The sequence below is a fragment of the Apis dorsata genome, unplaced genomic scaffold (genome assembly GCF_000469605.1).
Source record: "Apis dorsata unplaced genomic scaffold, Apis dorsata 1.3 scaffold_73, whole genome shotgun sequence".
NCBI lineage: Eukaryota > Metazoa > Arthropoda > Insecta > Hymenoptera > Apidae > Apis > Apis dorsata.
In genome coordinates this window covers 1,866,130-1,886,501 of record NW_006263371.1, presented here as the reverse complement: position 1 = coordinate 1,886,501, position 20,372 = coordinate 1,866,130, and the positions used below count along the sequence as shown (strand labels likewise).

General features: G+C 32.6%; 2 protein-coding genes across 20 annotated transcripts in view; one reads left to right on the top strand and one right to left on the bottom strand.

Annotated features, from left to right (window-relative positions):
- LOC102675631 (cAMP-specific 3',5'-cyclic phosphodiesterase) overlaps positions 1–9,800 on the top strand; it is a 256,477-nt gene extending 246,677 nt beyond the window's left edge. For all 19 annotated transcript variants that reach the window (XM_006610344.2, XM_031507976.1, XM_031507978.1 and 16 more), the window contains 6 exons: positions 1,007–1,100; positions 2,744–2,973; positions 7,435–7,698; positions 7,970–8,069; positions 8,190–8,851; positions 8,927–9,800. In XM_006610344.2, the coding sequence (XP_006610407.1) occupies positions 1,007–1,100; positions 2,744–2,973; positions 7,435–7,698; positions 7,970–8,069; positions 8,190–8,851; positions 8,927–9,061 (1,485 nt within the window). In that variant the 3' untranslated portion in view covers positions 9,062–9,800. The remainder of the gene's footprint in view (positions 1–1,006; positions 1,101–2,743; positions 2,974–7,434; positions 7,699–7,969; positions 8,070–8,189; positions 8,852–8,926) is intronic.
- A 9,987-nt stretch (positions 9,801–19,787) lies between these two features.
- Positions 19,788–20,372, bottom strand: part of LOC102677831 — a 352,155-nt gene continuing 351,570 nt past the window's right edge. Inside the window, exon 15 of the mRNA XM_006610354.2 lies at positions 19,788–19,940. Within this exon, the coding sequence (XP_006610417.1) occupies positions 19,788–19,940 (153 nt within the window). The remainder of the gene's footprint in view (positions 19,941–20,372) is intronic.

Genomic DNA, 20,372 nt, shown 5'->3' with positions numbered 1-20,372 from the left:
ATATATAACTTTTAGACTGATGATTTCAACAGTTAAATAACAAGTAACAAAAAAAAAAAATATTCAAGCAATCAAAAAACCATTTTTGAATATTTAAAAATCTCCTTCGAAACGTAGCTTAATAATTAAACACAATATTCTCTTACATATATATATGTAAAAAATAATAATAAAAAATAAAAAATAACAAAATTCACAGAAACCTATCTATTACAGTTATATTTAATAATATAGTTAATATTTAAATGACCATATTTGGTAATATGAGAATTCAAAACCTACTTTTAATATATATAACTTTCAGACTGATGATTTCAACAATTAAATAACAAGTAACAAAAAAAAAAATATTCAAGGAATCGAAAAACCATTTCTGAATATTTAAAAATCTTCTTCGAAACGTAACTTAATAATTAAACACAATATTTTCTTATATATATATAACAAGGAGCGAAGAAACTCATTCATTAGTCGTGTTATCACACCGTGAGCACGAGCTGCTCAGCTGGAAGAGTAAACACAGAGTGTTACAGATCTCGAACTTGTATCGATCGAGATAACAGGTCAGTCCACTCTTGCTGCCGTTTCTTCCAACCCATCCCATTTGCATCGAACTACATAGACGTAGGAATTCTTTCATTGGCTGAGATGATGAACTCTTGATAACGCTTGTGACAGCGAGGAGAAGCCTGTGATCTACGTCTAAACAAACTATATGCGTCGAAATTGCGCGCAACAGACGAGCAAACATTGTAAATTTTACGAGATAACTTGCTCGGATCCAAGATGTGCGTCCATCTTGGAATTCTTGGATTTTGCGGCTTGCGTTCCGATCAATCTTTGCCACGTGGTTGTCTCACAATGAGATTCAGATTACTTCTCATGATTGTCTCTCGATGAACGAATAGAAATTGGAGATTAGGTTACGTTAAGGGATAATGAAAGAAAATATGAATCTAATCTAAAGAAATTTAATTAAACGTGTATTTGTTTTTTCTGATTACAGTTCAAGCGTATGCTGAACAAAGAGCTGTCCCATTTCTCAGAATCCTCGAAATCCGGCAACCAGATATCGGAATACATATGCAGCACCTTCCTTGGTAAGTTTTTTTTCAAAATCTACTTGGAATATTATCCCTGTATTATTGTGTAATATATGCTCCATGTATAAGCTTATTCCTTCGATTAAAATTGAAAGAAGGAATTTTTAATTGTTCGTTTGTGTAACCAAATACGAGACGAGACGTAAAACTAATAAGAAAGGAAGGGGGGGGAGGGGAAAAAAAGAAGATAATTTGCCACTTTATCGAGGCCAACACCGGGAGCTGATTTATCAGGGACAATAAGAATAACGTAGACTTTCTTACGCATTAAAAGCCCTTGAAACTCCGTAAATGCATACACATGTTCCACGATCATTCATCCCATTTCTGTGCTCTTTGTCTGCCGCTCAACTCCTTTTTGCTCGTGAAACGAGGAATCGGCTTCTTATTTACGCGGACTGCCTTCTCTTTGTTGTTGCAAAGATGCAGATTAAGATTACTTCTCGCGCGTTTATTATTTATAAATAAGTTGAAAAATTGAAGAATAACGGTCTATATTTCTCAATGGAGTAAAATAATCGATAATGGAGTTCGAATTAATTAATTATGCACGTGTTGGGATAATTGATTAAAATTTTCGAAACGATGATTATTTAATTATACTTTCTATCATTTCGTCATATTAGATAACGTTATAAACCATGATCAGTATTATTTTCACCATGTTTCTTAATAATTCTATGTGTAAATTATTATTTCCCCGATTACTTGAATGAAAATTAATTAAACAAGAACAACTTTCAAAAAAAGAAAAAAAAGAATAATCCCTTCAAGAGGCTGAATATTTCTGTTTCTCATTATTATATAATTGTGAAAGTAACTGAATGTAATCAAGAAAAGAGAAAAGAAACAAATCATCTTGATGTAATCATCTTTGACCATTTTGCTAAAATAATTTTCTAACTATCCACTATATTATTATACAATACTATAAAGGAATAAAAAAATAAATTATTTTGTCATTCATCATTTTGCTACTCTACTATACTATACTAACTGTAATTATTAACTTGCTCTACATTATACTAAATATTTTTTTTGAACACATTTAATAAAATAATTTCCTAATTCTCCATTACATTATTATAGAATACTATAAAGGAATAAAAAAATAAATTATCTTATCATTTTGCTACTATACTATACTAATTTCTTAATTCTTTTAATAATTTACATTATTATGTAATATTATAAAGGAATAAAAAAATAAATTATCTTATTATTCATCATTTTGCTACTATATTATATTATACTAAAATACTATAATTATTAACAATGCTCTATACTTTATACTACATTATACTAAATATTTTTTTTAACACGTTTAATAAAATAATTTTTTATTCTCCATTATACATTATTATTTAATATTATAAAGTAATAAAAAAATAAATTATCTTGTCATTTTGCTACTATACTATACTACTGCAATACTGTAATTAACTTAATAATGCTCTATATACTATTCTATGTCACATTTTTCCAGTATATTTAACAAAATAATTTTCTAATTCCCTACATTATTATACAATACTATAAATTATATATATATATACATATATACTGTAATTACTATCAATATACTAAATATTTCTTTCCAATGTGTTCAACAACAAATCATCCGTTACTTTTATTCACAGACAAGCAACAAGAGTTGGACCTACCCTCCCTGCGGATCGAGGATGCGGTTGCAGCAGCCGGAAGTACGGATGCGAGGGTGGCAAAGAAGAAGGACCGGGCCCAAAGAGGCCCGGCCGCGATGTCCCACATAAGCGGTGTGAAGCGACCCCTTACGCACACGAACAGCTTCACAGGGGAACGTGTACCGCTTCACGGCGTGGAGACACCCCACGAGGAGGAGCTCGGCAAGGTAGGAATAGTTTTACTTCCTTTGATATCGTTCGATGGGCTACAAAAGATGAGTGAAACGTGTCTCGCTTTAATTCTGATGATTAATTTTTATTTGACGAAAAAACTAGATACTATAGTATCTATTATACTTATAGCACTATATAGTATCTACTATAATGTTAATTCTGATCATTAATTTTTATTTAACAAAAAAACTAGATACTATTAGTAGATATTATCTACTATATCTATAGCACTATATAGTATCTACTATAATATATTATAGTATATAGTATAATATTAATTCTGATCATTAATTTTTATTTGACGAAAAAACTAAATACTATAGTATCTACTATATCTATAGCACTATATAGTATTTACTATAATATATTATAGTATATAGTATAATATTAATTCTGATCATTAATTTTTATTTGACAAAAAAATTAGATACTATAGTATCTACTATATCTATAGCACTATATAGTATCTACTATAATATATTACAGTATATAGTATAATATTAATTCTGATCATTAATTTTTATTTGACAAAAAAATTAGATACTATAGTATCTACTATATCTATAGCACTATATAGTATCTACTATAATATTAATTCTAATCATTAATTTTTATTTGACGAAAAAACTAGATACTATAGTAACTACTATATCTATAGCACTATATAGTATCTACTATAATATATTAGAGTATATAGTATAATATTAATTCTGATTATTAATTTTTATTTGACGAAAAAACTATATACTATAGTTTTAACTACTATAGCACTATATAGTATCTACTATAATATATTATAGTATACTATATATATTGTAGTATGCTATAGTAGAAATTTGTAATTTTAATATATTTCCACGCACACGCATACGATTTGAATATTAAAATTATGTATTTATAAATTTAAGTAATTGTATCATAGAGTTAGTGATCAAGAAAAATTGGATAAATCTAAGTTTGAAGATAAATTATAATTATTCTAATTTTAATCAACGATATTATTCTAAGAATCACGATTTGCTCGATATTATCATTGATAATCGTTTTTAATCGTTAAATAACTTCTCGTGAAATGAATCATTCGCATGTTGCGTAACACGGTTCCCAGAACGCGAAACAGAATGTCGCGAAAGCGAAATTAATTAACGGTACTCTACACTTTCTACTCATCCGGAAGGCCTCGATTACGGATTCAGTTGTCTCCCCAGCAAGTGTTCAAAACACACTTGCACAACCGGTTTCAATGTTTGATAGAGTGGGAAATCGCATAAGGGGTTACTTCAACCTTCTTCTTCAATCTTATCTCTTATACTTAAATCCAACGATTTATCTAACGTGAATTAGACATTGATCCATGGAAAACGATTATTGGAAATTAACACTCTCTCTATTTTAATTTTAAAAATTAACTTTCGCTTCTTTGATTAAATTACATATAGGAATCACGATTTTAAAAACCCCTTTAAATCCATTAAATTAAATTTACACGAGAATCTTCTGCAGTCTCCATCCCTCCACGAATCAAAGAGTATTAACTCTGCTTCCCTGTTGATTTTAGCCAAAAAGAAGAAAAAGAAAAAGAAAAAAAATACGTATGATCTCTGATATAGTTCAAAGACGAGTTTTTATACGATTTTTGTACGACGTTCCGCATATATTAGATCGTATATACTTCTTTGTTTATATCTGTGACACATTTTCTTTTTCTGGATCACTTCAAAGATTCCGTTCGTAGAGGAACCCGGAGATGTTTCGTTAACCCAGATGCAGGTACATGTATACACACACACCTACGATAAATTGGTTAACGATTTGATGATATTAAATTTCTGGAATCGGCGATATAATGACAATAAATTACGAGAGATGATGGAACGGGAGCGAGGAGAGATATTCCACGCGATGGGGACAAAATATTCCGCGGTGAAATCATCCTTGATCCCTTTCGTTCCTCGAATTCTTATTCTTATCTCGATCCATCGGCGCAACACAGTTCTGCATCAATGTACATTGCATCATCTCATCTAGGAAATTTCCCTATCTGGCGAACGATGTCCTCGTTTGTTCAATATTTGTATTCATTATTTATGAATTAACAGGGCAAACAAAAGGGTCAGAGCGGAGAAAAGGTGAACTGAAGAAGAGGAAAAAAAAAATCCAACTAATTCAAACACGCTATTCCTCGAACTGTATTATCGTGGAAATTTTTCAATCTTCTTCGTTTGTTTATAAATCGGGACAAACATTGATTGTCAGATCTGTGAAATAGATCGTAAAACATTGATCGAGTTTCATCAAGTGATAAACAAATTCTTGTTTCATGTATTTAATTATAATATATTTAATGTTTATAATATTATAATAATTTATATTATATAAATAATTTATAATATATTTAATGTTTTATATATTTAATTTTATTCTTATCTAGTGGTTATTTCTCTGCAGTGACTGCGGAAAAGAGATAAAAATTTGCGGCAAGTCGTAAAATCGTGTACCCCCATTCCTCTGTTTCCATCGAAAAGTCTATTTGCGCCGCCATCGTTAAATCGTACGTGATCCACCGTAAAACTGATAATAGACGTCGATCGTTCGAAAGGTCGATTCTGTTTACGATCGTGGCACTCACACGTTGACGAAAAATTTGGGACGAGGTCGGTATAGCCAACGATAACCCAGTTTCTAGAATTTCTTATCATTGCCATAATTATTTTTTGCACCTCAATTTTGTAATATATCATAGCAAAGAAAATGGAATCGAAGTTGCGTGCAATTTTTATAAATAAGAAAAATTTTCTGTTCTCCTGGAATTTTCTTTCCTTTTTCTTTCTGCATCTTGTGAGGTACGTTTTAAAAATATTTTAAAAAATACGTTTTTTAAAAATATTTTATTTAACTTTATATTTCATATATTTTGATTTTACCGTATGACGTAAAAAAATTTTGTTTAAAATTTTCGACAAAATTCTCGGCATAACCTCCAATTTTAATTTTTCCAGAATCTTTGAGTGGGGGTCTGTCTGATCTGCGTCTTGTTTCGCGTTTTAAGAGTTCGATTCCGAGTAAACCCGAATGCCGAATCGAATACTCTCGGATTTATTTACCCAACAAACCCTAGCTTGTTTTTTCGAATCGATTCAGAATTCACCTTTCTGTATTCTTTAAGCTAAATTTCTAATTCCGATTATATATCAATAATATCATTGTATTGCAACAATTTCGAACACTTTCTATTTTTGATCTTCAAACGATTAAAAAAAAAATCGTTCGCGAAGAGTTTTTCAAAATCAAATTTAAATAATTAACTCTATCTAGGCCACGATTTCGCTCTACGTTTAACGTTTCATTCTCCTATCCGTGGAATATCGACTTCGATTTATCATTATTCGATCGATCGAGCATCGAGCATTTCCTGTTCCATCAAAATAAAATAAAAAAAGAATTTCAATCGAAAATTTATTTTCACGCTTGACAATGGAATTTCGTGTGTCATCATGCATAATCGATTCCCTCTTTCCTCGTATAGAGAATATATATATATATATATAACTTTCACATAATCACCGTCTACCGCTTTTGTATGCTAATAAAGGCGCTTCCTGGTCAGATGCAGCCAGCAGGTTAAGCACGCCTCTCTCTCGAGGTCTTAGAATCGTCCCCGAGCCCACGCGTACCGGCTCGGAATCGCTAAATGCGATGCCAACTCCTTATTTAGCCCGCGACAGTGGCCAATCGTTTGTTTGTTTGTTTTAGCTAAATGGGGGTCGAATGTTTAAATTAATCCTGATTGCTTGATTCTACCAAGATCTTGATAAATTTCTTGATAATTTTACTTGAAATTCTAACAAACAATTTGAAATTCGGAATATTTTAAGCGGAAGAAAATTTATTTTCACGCCCACCGCTGATGTATTACAAAGTTAGTTATTATCATTATCATTATTATTACAATTATACGTTTTATTATCATAGTGATATAATTTGAAAATTGGGCACGGATTACGTTAAATGATATTAATTGTTTCACCTTCATTTAACAATTTTCTCGAGCCTTTTTTAAACAATTAACAGCCTTCTAATCGAGTCGGTGCTAATTGATTTTTTTCCAGAATCAATTTCGTGGATTCAGTCTTCGAAAAAAATGTCTGAAAGATCAATCTGTTCGAGCCAGAAAATAAACAGACAATTTACATTTCTCTAGAAGATAATTTGTTTTCATTATCATAAACAAATCAAAATATTCTCGTGCGTGTGCGTGTGATAATAAATCACACATAAATATTTTTGATAAATCAGAGATTAAGGATTAAAAGATTAAAAAAGAAAAAAAAGATTAGATTATTATTATTAGAAATCTCATTTTATAGAAATCTTTTTTTATATGTCTGTTCTATGATGATTATACAAAAAAAATGAATCATTCATGAACTGACCTTAATTTGTGATATTTATAGCTTCTCTCAGACATCGACAAATGGGGCATCGATATCTTCAGGATAGGCGAATTAAGCAACAACAGACCGCTGACCTGCGTCGCCTACACAGCCTTCCAGACCCGGGATTTGCTCAAATCGCTGGCCATACCACCCAAGACCTTTGTGACCTTCATGATGACCCTCGAGGATCACTACGTCAAAGACAATCCCTTCCACAATAGCCTGCATGCCGCCGATGTGACCCAATCTACTCACACTCTGCTCAACACACCCGCACTCGAGGTTAATATTATCATTTATCGTTGATAAAGTATCCATAAATAACAATACGCTTAACTCTCTTCTATCGGTAAAACAAAAAAAAGAAAAAAAAAAAATTCTAATCGACAGATCGTTGTTTCAACGCTGAAAGAGTGTGTTATTATTTACTTGATCCGTTAAATGCCTTGCCTCGTTCAGAATTCATATTAATTGATAAACTTCTGAACTTGGATCGATGTTGTGGATCAATGTCGACTGATGGATTAATTGAAACGTTTCCGCATGATTGCAGTCCGTGTTCACGCCGTTGGAAATCACAGCCGCTCTGTTTGCAGCCACCATTCACGACGTGGACCATCCTGGACTCACCAACCAGTTCCTTATAAATTCGAGTGAGTATTTCATAACCTAGACTCACCTAGACGATTCAATAATAATTATTTGTAATCACTATTGGGTATTGAGAGATTTGATTGAATATAGAATAAGAATCAAAAAATCCTGTGTTATAGGCTCCGAGCTCGCCCTAATGTACAATGACGAGTCCGTTCTGGAGAACCACCACCTGGCAGTGGCGTTCAAGTTACTTCAGAACGAAGGCTGCGACATTTTCGTGAACATGACGAAGAAGCAACGCCAGACGCTTAGGAAGATGGTAATCGACATGGTCCTATCTACAGATATGTCCAAGCACATGTCTCTGTTGGCCGATCTGAAAACTATGGTGGAAACGAAGAAGGTGGCTGGTTCTGGCGTGCTTCTGTTGGACAACTACACGGACCGAATCCAGGTCCTGGAGAACCTGGTCCACTGTGCCGACCTGTCCAATCCTACCAAACCTTTGCCTCTCTATCGGCGATGGGTGGGTCTGTTGATGGAGGAATTCTTCCTTCAAGGGGATCGGGAACGCGAGCAGAACATGGATATAAGCCCGATGTGTGACAGGCACAGTGCCACTATCGAGAAGTCGCAGGTCGGCTTCATAGATTATATCGTGCACCCTCTCTGGGAAACCTGGGCCGACCTGGTACACCCGGATGCTCAGGATATCCTGGATACGTTAGAGGAGAATCGAGACTGGTATCAATCTATGATCCCTCCGTCGCCGCCGTCTGATGATCAACAGCAACAGCAGCAAGGGAACGAGCAGCAATCCGATAGAATACACTTCCAGGTAAGAATCACTTTGTAAATTCCCCTACTTTCGAACACCCATAGAGAATCTAACCTAAATCGATTGTTGCTCCAGGTGACACTGGAAGAAGGCGACGAAACAGGTGAAACAACGGAAATCGGGGATACGGTTGGAGCTGCGAAAACGATCCTGGCGAGCGAGGAAGGGGGCGGTGAGACGGATGAGAACGCAGCAGAGGCTGGGATGTGACGGAGGCTCGCGGGTATTTGCAGAAAGCTCCACGAGAAGGTGCAGCAGACCTGGTGGCGTGTGCGTCAGTGACAGTTAACTCGCTGCCGCTGGCCAGGTCTCTTTGTGTCGACCTATTGACCTTTTGGCCAAGCTCTCCACTCCCCGGAACGGTGGAAGGTGTCTCGTCTCGGAACAGAAGGACGGAAAAAGAGAGAGAAAGGGGAAAAGTCGAACGAAAGAAAGAGAAACGTAACCGAATGAATGGAACGTCTAGTCGCCGCTAGTTCAGACTACCTCTGGAACAAAATGGAAAATGTCTTTTCTCACGCGTCATCAACAAGCGGGAAATCAGCTCGGAGGATCAGTGTCCAGAAGAAGAAGAAGAAGAAGAAGGATGCTGCCCATTGACGCGATCGTTCGCTCCAAAGCTGACGCGGGCCTCAGCAACGAGCGGCGATCATTGCGATCGATGCGTCTCGGCTGGTTCGAGGCGTCTACGATAGCGTCATCTACGATGGACCATCCTCGACGGACAGAGAATGTAGCATCGTCGTTGTTACCATTGTCGCTTCTCTCCCCACCCACTTGTTGTCGTTCGATCGCGTCCCTTCCCTCCCCCCAGATTGGCGCGTACCTGGCTCGAACGGAGGGCACGAATCTCTTCACCAAGTACCTGTATAATTACCCAGGCGGACGTGTAAAGACGATCGTCTTTGCACGATCTTCCTTGATTACTATATAATATAGAATGAGAAAATGTGAAAATGATGCGACTCGAGGGGGAAAAAAGGAGAAAAAAATGAAACGCAAGAAAGTCTCATCTCGCCTCAGTGATAGGATCCTATCTTGACATATCAATTACACGGTACAAACGGCTCCAGGCCGTAATACTTCAACGATTCGGAGGATCTTTTGCGCAGCCAGCTGACCCTCGGTCGATCAATGATTGGGCCGAATTTCTTTCGTCGAAGAAAATGTGTCGAAAAAAAAAAAATAAAATTTGTTCGAGTTGGATGGTCGTTTCTTCGTCTCCAGAAATGCTGTGCAGAGAAAGAAGAAGAAGAAAGAGGACACGAAGTTGGGACAAGTGGAAGAAGGATGATAAGAGGATGATCGATGAGGAGGGTCAGGGGTTAGATGCCGATCAGAAGAAGACAGCTAGAGTAAACAGTAGTCGTCAGCGCTTTCTACGTTCATCCTTGGTTCTCCGATGATTGCATCTTGACAACTACCTAATAACTCGTCTAGAACTAAGCCTATCCCTAATCGTAAGACTTTCGTAATCATCGCTCGCCGACTAGAGAGCTTAGTAGAGGATGTTATAAAAGGGGATGAAAAATTGGGAGGAATCGCGTTTGTAAATATTGATGAACGTGATAGATGACGCCACTGGGCGGATGAATGGTTAATTTTAATATTAGAAGGCTGGCCTTTCCTTTGAGTTTATATTCAAATTACGGTAGATTCTGAAGCTTTGTTTTCGCATTCATACCACACTCACACACGTACACATGTACACACAAATAGACACAAACACATGCATTACACACATATATACGCGATCGTTTTTAACCAAAGAGTAATGTTAGTCACTACGTCGTTCGGGTAACGAACAGAAAGATCGAACTTTGAATTTTTTTCTTCTTCATCCTGAATAAACAAAGAATTTGAAAAAGCTGATATATATTTATATACATATATATATATCATATATGTATATATATATATATATATTTTAATCGAAAAAACACACGATGCGAATAAACAGCGAGAAATCATCGCGCGTTCTGGCTTCTAGCGATGGTAGATTATTTTAGGGAACTAAACGAGGTGAAGAATTAATTAGCTAGGTTTCTTGCAGTTCGATGTGTTAAAGAAACGAGACTATGAACCAAAAAAAGAAAACAAAAATGAAAAAATACTGAGAAAATATTTAAAAAAAAAAAAAATCGAGACAATGAAGTAACGAAGTACTCTCTCGCTTGGATGTCTGTGAATCGCTCAAATTTAAAGGATCGACGCTCGAGCATTAGCCGGAAAAATCACGTCGTCTCGATAATCGAGCGTCGATTCTTCGTCGCACTCTTTCTCGAAGCACATTCATCGAAATTATCACCCTAATATATTCTTTGTAAATTCCCATCGGATCTTGCGTTTTTCTACGATGCTTTTTATTTTCCTTTTTTATACAATTAATTAATAATGAATAAGAAGAAAAAAGAGAGAGAGAGAGAGAGATATCAATGAGACTCTCGTAGAACAGGAGCGATATTCGACTCGACGACGATAAGAAAATGGTTCCCTCTAAGCGAAACAAAATGGCCGACGCGCGTGAGTTGCTCGAGAAAGAGGCGAAACCCGTATCTGTGTCCGTAGGCAGTGAATCTAGTGAGTGTTTTTTGGTGCTGGCCACCAAGCTTAGATCATTAAGAATAATTTACGTAAGGCTACGAGTACACGACTAGATATTAAGCTGAGAAATTAACCTGTAAACGAAAAAAAAAACAAAAAAAAAGGAAAAAAAAAAGCAAGAAAAAGTTTTAAAAAAAAAAAAGAAATACGTAAGAATAAAAAAAAAAAACAAGCGAATCTTCTTTAGGGCGTAAGCGACCAGATAATTAATGATAATTAAACGTTTAAACCGCGAAAAAGACGATATGAATTAAACGAACTGACATGACGCTGTTCCATTTTGGGATCCCTTGAAGAATTCCGCTCGAAAATACAAATTTGAACGCGATGATCCAAGAAGTTCGAGCTAGAACGACCGATCGAACGACGGGAAAAAGTAAAAAGAAAAAGAAAAAAAAAAAAAAAAAAAAAAAAAAAAAAAAAAAAAAAAAAAAAAAAAATAAAAAATAAAAAAAAAAAAAAAAAAAAAAAAATAAAAAATAAAAAAAAAAAAAAAAAAAAAAAAATAAAAAATAAAAAAAAAAAAAAAAAAAAAAAAATAAAAAATAAAAAAAAAAAAAAAAAAAAAAAAAAAAAAAAAAAAAAAAAAAAAGAAAGAAAGAAAAAAAAAGGTAAAAAAATACGTATGATTTTCTTTTCTCCTTTTTATCCGTTTGTCTTGTGCCCTGATATCATTATATAGATTTAATTCCAAGATTTTCTTTACTACGATACTATCTACGATTTTGTTTTCTTTTTTTTTCTTTTACCCTCCTCCCTTGATTTCAGTTGAACTGAATCTATGATATATCGCAAGCTTCCTCTCGTGACTAATTACAATGTTTTAACGTGTATCGCAAGTTGTAACTTGTCGAGATGATGATTTTCATGAGGTGACTATGTGTGCAATTTTATTGTATATTTAAGAATTACGATCGAAATGACAATGGTGATGACGATGACGTGTATCAAGCGACATGGTCACGATGATAAGACGCTCATGATTGCGAGAGGTGACAGAGGAATTAAAGAGAAAAAAGAAAAAAAAAAAAAAGAAAAAAAAAGAAAAAAAAAAGATGAAATGAAAAATGAATACAACGTGTTTGATTGCTGGACAGTTAAATGAACATGTATTAATATCGTGTAACCCTCGTACGAGATATATGTGTAATAAAACATATTTATTGTCGGAACTTTGTTGTTCACCTTTTTTTCATCATTTACATATCTCCATAGATTTTTTTTTATTTTGTAATTTATAGAAAAAGAATTTTTTGGAAAAATTTTTTTCAATAACCTGTAACTTGAACGAGTAATTTTTATAAATTAATATTTTTAATAAATTCAATTTTTAATGATGAAACACACTTGGAAAAAATTTTCATTACGGTTTCAAAATGTTTTTGTACATATTCTATTCTAATAATTTTCAAATTATCTCACAAAATATAAAAACAAACGATAAAATTAGAAGAAAAAAAATAGATAATAAATTAAACAAAAAAATTTCGAAGGATGCAAAAATTTGTGAAAAAAATCATCCAAATATGATTCTTAAATTAGGACAGTCAAGGTTTATGAATAAAACCACCACAAACTCCCGTTTAATTATTTGTAAATATATTATTAAGTAACATCTATAATATAGTAATGAAAAACCATTTACATTAATAAGTATCATGGTAATAGTTCATGTGTGTATGTGTGTATGTGTGTGTATGTGTATGTATGTCTGTATATATTTTCTCTTCTTCCTTTCTTCAATCAACATCGAAACGTTATTATTGATCACGCAAAGAATCGTGGTTTTCACGGTACAAAGCTTGACGTTTCGAAAACTCGAAATTTGAAATATGATAAAATTCTCTTTTCTCTCTTGAGAATTACGGAGCGCATGAAACGCGTATTAATCTCATTTCTTTTTTTTTTTTTAAAGTTCCACTCTCAGGGTAACTTCCACTCCCCTTCCACTCTTAACTCTATCATGGTTCGAGATAACGCTGATATCTCCTCTTCTATTTTTTTTTTTTATTTTTTTCTTTTTTTTCTTTCGGTAAAAAATGTATCAGGCGTCTTTTACACGCGGCTATCCTTATTCTAGCGTGATTAGTACGGGTATATCAAGATGGTTGGTTGCAGCCTTAACCCTCGATCGAGATCTCAAAATTTATTCTTCAAAATTCGAAATGAACTTTCATCCTTTTCAATTTCTTTCTTTCTTCGTCGATTTTTCCTCCATTTGTAAGATTCGTGGATTCTTTTTTTTTTTTGCGAAATTTATTATTATTATTTCTCAAGAAATTAAAAGAAAAAATCGACGATGAATAGATAATTGATCGGTTTGATTAATTTTTTAAAAATTCTTTTAAAAATTTCTTTTAAAAATTTCTCAGCTTTTACTATTCTATTATAGTAGTTCAAATTTATTATAGTTTGAAATTAATATCACTATAATGAATGAGTGATAGTAATTTGCATAGCCATTGTGAAAAATTAGTATAGTTATTAATCAAGTATAATATAATCTAAAACTATAAATAGCAAATTCGAATTTTCTCGATCGAGGGTTTCAAAAGCTCATTCCTCGATTCTTCAATTTACAAAATCGAAATTACCATGTAAATTACTAAGACTAGAGACGGGTAGTAGTCGTTGTGTTTCGTTCTACAGGCAGTGTGCGCGCGACGAGGTTAGGGAACGAATTATTTTCAGTGCATTTTGTTTTTTTTTTTTCGAAATAAATTTATGAATTGGTGATAGGTGAAGATCTTTGAAATCTAAACAAAAAAAAAAAAAAAAAAATATTCTAATTTTAAATTTTTTAATCTTCTGAAAATGGCTACGATATTTCTTCTCATTTTTTTTTTTTTTTTTTTTTAATGAAATTTCATTTCGCAAAATATTTATAATGCTTTCTCTTTATGAAAAATTTGATGATGAAATACGAATTTTATTTGAATCACATGGTGTATCGTGACTTGTGCAATTGAAATTATTTTTATCTTCTTTCAAATATGATTATTTCTGATCATAGAGAAACGTTTTAAATTTCTAAAATTAGGAATGTAGTTATATATTGTATACTTAATTTAAATATTAGATTCTTTACTAATCGTTCAATCTTTGATCCTATCACCTTGAAAATAGTCCAAATCGTTTTCGAAACCATCTTTTTTTTTTCTCCCCCATTACGCACCTCCGCAAATACCTGTCTTTCGAATCCTCATTTACGATATAAACATCACTTTACATCATCGAAGGAACGCGGATACATTTCTGTTGCATTCGTCTCGGAACAGAATCATTATTTCATCGAACGTTTCTCTCTCTGTCGTCCAAGGATCATTGTAATTTCATCCATTATATACATAATTTTTAGAAAATATTATTATTTAAATAGTTGTCACGAATTAAAGATATTGAATTATCATAATAAGAAATGGAATTTTTTTCAAGAATAACGAAAACGAAAAAATTTCGAACTGAAGTTTACGAACGGTGGAAAATCATTGCAGCGCTGGAAACTGTCGATTAGAACACGGATCAGAGATTTGTTCTCCTCTCAAGAGTTTTGAACGTGAAATGAAACCGTTTCTAGCGCCACTCGAAGAGATCAAATACTCACTGATCTCTGAGGAACTTTGAAGAGCTATAAGATCTGTGTTTCCTGATACTGAGAAAGAATCCTTTTAGATAGCTATTTAAAATAGCTTAAGATAGCTATTTATGCAAATGGATTTGTTCTATCTATGTTTGGAATTCAAAAATTTTGAAAGAAAAATTTAAAAATTCAAATCGTTATCGATATTTATATGGCATTATCGTCTGATGGTAAAAAAGAATTTTCTTGCTTAAAAAGAAGAGGATGGAGATTATGAAAAAAATCCATTTCGTTATTTTTCGTACCAGTGATTCGTTCGATGAAGAATCAAGCTAAACAATTAAGTTCGATAGAAAATAAAAAGATGACAATCGAGAGAAAATCATTTTTCGATGAAACATGAGAGAGCCAACGAATTCGCGCTCGTCGACCATTTTTCAGTAACTTCACAACAATAAAAACATAGTATATATATATATATAAATATATATATATATTGATAGGATATAAATATATAATTACACATATTTATATTCTCTCAAATATTTATATATATATGTATATATTTATATTTATAATATAATTTATATTTAAATATTTTTTTCTCGTATATTTAACTATTTAACCCTCGATATAAATACCCTGAAATCTACACTCTCGCATTCTATATAAAACCACATTCTCCTCACGAATCTTTCTAATTGTTCCTTTTTCATTTCTTCCCTTTCTCATCCCTTTCTTTGTTTCTTATTTTTTTATAAAAAAAAAAGAGATTTCTCTTTCTCTTCACTCATCGTCTTCCTCTTTTCCTTCTCCTTCGTAATTTCTTCAATTTCAATCCCTTTTTTTTTTTTTTTCTTTTGTGAAAAATCGCATTAAAGATTTTTTTTAAAAAAAAAAAAGAGATTTCTCTTTCTCTTCCCCCCTCGTCTTCCCCTTTTCCTTCTCCTTCGTAATTTCTTCAATTTCAATCCCTTTTTTTTTTTTTTTCTTTTGTGAAAAATCGCATTAAAGATTTTTTTTAAAAAAAAAAAAGAGATTTCTCTTTCTCTTCCCCCCTCGTCTTCCCCTTTTCCTTCTCCTTCGTAATTTCTTCAATTTCAATCCCTTTTTTTTTTTTTTTTTTTTTGTTTGTTTTGTTCTCTTATGTGAAAAATCGCATTAAAGCTATTATTTACAGAAAAAACTCGTTCTCTTCGTAGTTCTTCCTCCCCCCCCCTTTTTCTCGTGAAGAAATAAAGGATCGGAACCGTGTCTCGCTTTTTTCTTGCGATTGGGAGAATAAAAATGGCGGAACGTGTGTCGTATTTTCTTTCTCCTTTTCGACACACGTTGAGGATTTTTTTATGTTTTAATCTCTCGATTTCTTGATTTTCGATTCTCATATGTCTGACATAAACCGAGGAATGAATCTGATCGATGATATTTTTTTATAACACTTCGACGCTTTTGTGTCACTATATTTGAATATCACAATATAAAAAACTTCGAAAAAAAATTATTACTTTTTATCGTTTGCTAATTTTTTTTTTTGGAATTGACTAAAGTAAATTTCACGAGAATTGATTAAATGTAATTTATTCCAAATACGAATTACAAATGTGAATAATGATCTGTGTTGAGAAATTATTATTGTATAATCCTAAAAGACTAAGAATTCGAATTAAATTAAAAGAATCGGATTAATAAATTAGATACGTATCAAATTAATAAATTATATACAGAATCTAACTTAAAAACTAATTTGAAATATCATGCAAAGGTATCATATTTAATTCGAATATAATTGTCAATTCCAAATTAATAAATAAAATTACAATAAGTTTCAATTAATCTAATAGAAAATTATGACAAAACTTAACAAGTCTAAGTTTAATATTTCGTTTATAAAAGAATCTCTACAATCTTTATATTTATCACACTAATCAATTATACAATACAATTTACAAATGGCAAAGTTAAACAATGACACCAAAATCGTCGAAATGTCTCGACTAGTATAAAAATTTGTTCGCTTAGGACATCGACGAATCCTTTCATCATCTTCTTATCAGACACTTAATCTCTTTTATTCTTTCTTTCTTTTTATCTATCTAATAGTTTACAAGTTTATAGCCAACATCGAATTGTCCTCGTGTATTTATATATATATATATATATATATACGTAACGTATGTATAATATTTATAATATTTATATTTCGTATTTATACTCGTATTTATAGTATGTATATCCAACTATTCAATTATGTATAGCGAATCGAGTAATTTTACGCGATCGAATTTTACTGTCATTTATCTCTTTGTCCGCACAGTTATCAGCACAGTCTCTTAATTAAAATAGTTTCAAGTGAAAAATATCTGTACTCTCTCGAGATTTTGAATTCTTTTTTTTTTCTTTCTTTCTTTTTTTTTTTTTTCTTTCTTTCTTTTTTTTTTTTTTCTTTCTTTCTTTTTTTTTTTTTTCTTTCTTTCTTTTTTTTTTTTTTTTTTTTTTTTTTTTTTTTTTTTTTCTTTGTTTTCAATGTTTCCTGGTAAATGGCGTGTTTTGTAGTTGGTTTCTTTTCCTTGTTTCAGTTTTTCCTTGTTTCGTCTACTATTCCTCTGGATGTTGGCGAGATAATTGATTACCTAGCGCTACCTAGCAGCTTCTCTGAATTTCTTGCTCGAATTCTCTCAATTTATCGATATGTCGTGGTTTTCTCTCTGTAATCCATTGTCCACGATCGATTCGATTCCTTTGTTGCTCTGGGATTCATGGACTGTCTTAATCTTTTGAATGGAGATTAATTTATATATTTTTTTCTTTTTTAGATGTGAATTATTAAAGATGAGTTAATAGGAAATTAATTACAGATGTAACTTTTTAATTTTTAATTTTTTTATAGTTACTTCTTTATTTTAATACGATTTTTATATCAATTTTCAAGCTTTTTATTTTGTTCATTTCGAATTTTCAGAAAGTTTCTACGTGATCTTTGATTTTTCCAAGCACTTTTTTTTATCAAAATTATGACAAGAAAACATTTATTTCAGAGCAAATAAAGAATCGAACGATCATTCTACGATATTCTTACATCTGCGATTCCTATCACCCTTCTTAAAGTCAACCCTTTAAATCACTTTCATTTTTCCTCGATCAAAAAAAAAAAAAAACACCAATATTACAATTTTTCTTTTCACAAATTTACATTGTTTTCGAACCGTAAATTTAATATCCAAAATATATAAATAAATTTGATTATCAAATTATAATAATTTAATTATTCAATTATTGAATTGTTGTTCGCTTTTACGCCAATATAAAATTTTCTCGATTTTTTCGCGTAATACCATTAATTTCATCTTAATAAATTCAATTTCATCTTCTGTAACTCAAACTTCCCTTTGAAATCGAAATCGAACTATCTTTAATCATTTATCAAAGTTTTTGTTCATCATCAAAAAACTTTTACTCTAAAGATGTCGACCAAGGGTGACAAGGAGATCACCAATATCAAATCTCAAGGAAATTCATCTTTCCACCTGTTTTTCGTCGAAAAACGGTGTCACAGTGGCCATTCCTTACGATCTATACAGTCACATATGGATGACCGGGGGTGGGGTCGCGAGCAAAAGGGATGGAAAGAACGGAAAGAAAAAAAGCTGAAGAAGAAGAAGAGAGAGAGGTACACACACACACACATGCTCTCACTCGTGCAATGACAATTATAATGACAATATAATAACAACGATAATCATTTTCATTCCGTATTCGTCCTCTCTCTCTATCTCGCTTCCTCTTCCTTCCTTCCTTCTTTCATTTACCTTCAACTTTCTGCGTACACGTACATATTCACACACGCGCGCGAAAAAATTTCACCACTCTTTTCTCTCTCTCTTTTTCTTTCCTTCTTTTCACTCAAGTGGCGCGCAACTTTAATTAAAATACGTATAATTACAGTTGGAAACGTTTCCTGTTCCGAGCAAAACACAAGTTTTGTTCGAGCTGGAGAACGATACGCACCGTTTCCAAAACATCGCGGACACGTCGTGGATCTAAATAAGTTGTTATAAGTCTCTCTCTCTCTCTCTTTCTCTCTCGTTCGCTCCCTTCTCTCCCTTTCTCTCTCGCTCTCGCTCGCTCGATTTCTGTCCTCGGTCGTGTTCCTTTCTTCGCTTGTTTCGTGCTTCCCCTTCTTTTTTTTTTTTTTTCTTTATTTTTTTCGTTCTTTGTCTGCTTCCATTCACACACGTGGGCTACGATCACCACTCAAAATGCACACACTATTGGCCCCAGCACCCTTAGTTTCGTTTTTTCTTTTTTTTTTTGATTTGATTAGTTTTTCCTTTTTCCATTGTTGTCCACGTTTTTCTTTGTTGTATTTTTTTTTCTATCTTTCTCTTTTTTTCACTTTCCTTGTTTTTGCTTAAATTAGTTTTCCCGATTTTACGCGCGACACCGGTTGCGAGTCCAGGAAGGTTTTCTAATTAGTGAAGGTTAATTGCGAGCGAATAGGGGTGGTTGTGAAAATTTAGGAAATTTAGATAGAAAAATCCGCGATTAAAGAGATCCACGTATCGTCCACGTAACCTGTTCTATCACTCATTTAACCATTTCTAGAGGATAAATAAATATAAATAATTCGTCCAATTATCGATCGAATGTCCGAGAAGATCTAATCGAAACGAAGAAACAAAAAAAAAAAAGAAAAAGAATAAATAAATAAAGATAAAAGAAATTTACAAAAATCCAAGATTTCGTTATCCCAAGTCAACTAGGAAAAGTACGCATAATCTGAATAACGTGGCTCGCTTTTTCCTCACCCCTTTGGCAGAAGATAACATTTCCAGATGCAGCTGCTTCGATAAAACCAAGCTTCCTTAAGTGAATTTTATGTACATGTACACCATCTCTATGTACATCCTTTTAGCCAATGATTCGCCATGTTCTGATATTCTTTATTCGGATGAAGCCTCTCAACGGCATTCTCTTCTATTTCATTCTCTCTCTCTCGTTCTCTCTTTGCACACTCTCTCGCACCCACGAACACTTACACGTTAATTTATGCTTGATTATTAGGTTACTTTCTCCCATCACACTTTTGGGATCCTTCGTTAAATCGTTTCTTAATATATATATATACTTTGTGTATTTATATATATATATATTTTTTTTTTATTTTGTATTTATATATTTATATTTATATTTATATTTATATTTATATTTATATATATAGAGACTTTTTTTTGTTGTTGTTGTTGTTGTTGTTTTATTATAGTTGCTGTGCTGACGACTCGAGTTTGTGTAGATTGACTACACGGCCGTCTCGTGGCCTGGTCTCTTCACTCAGTGATA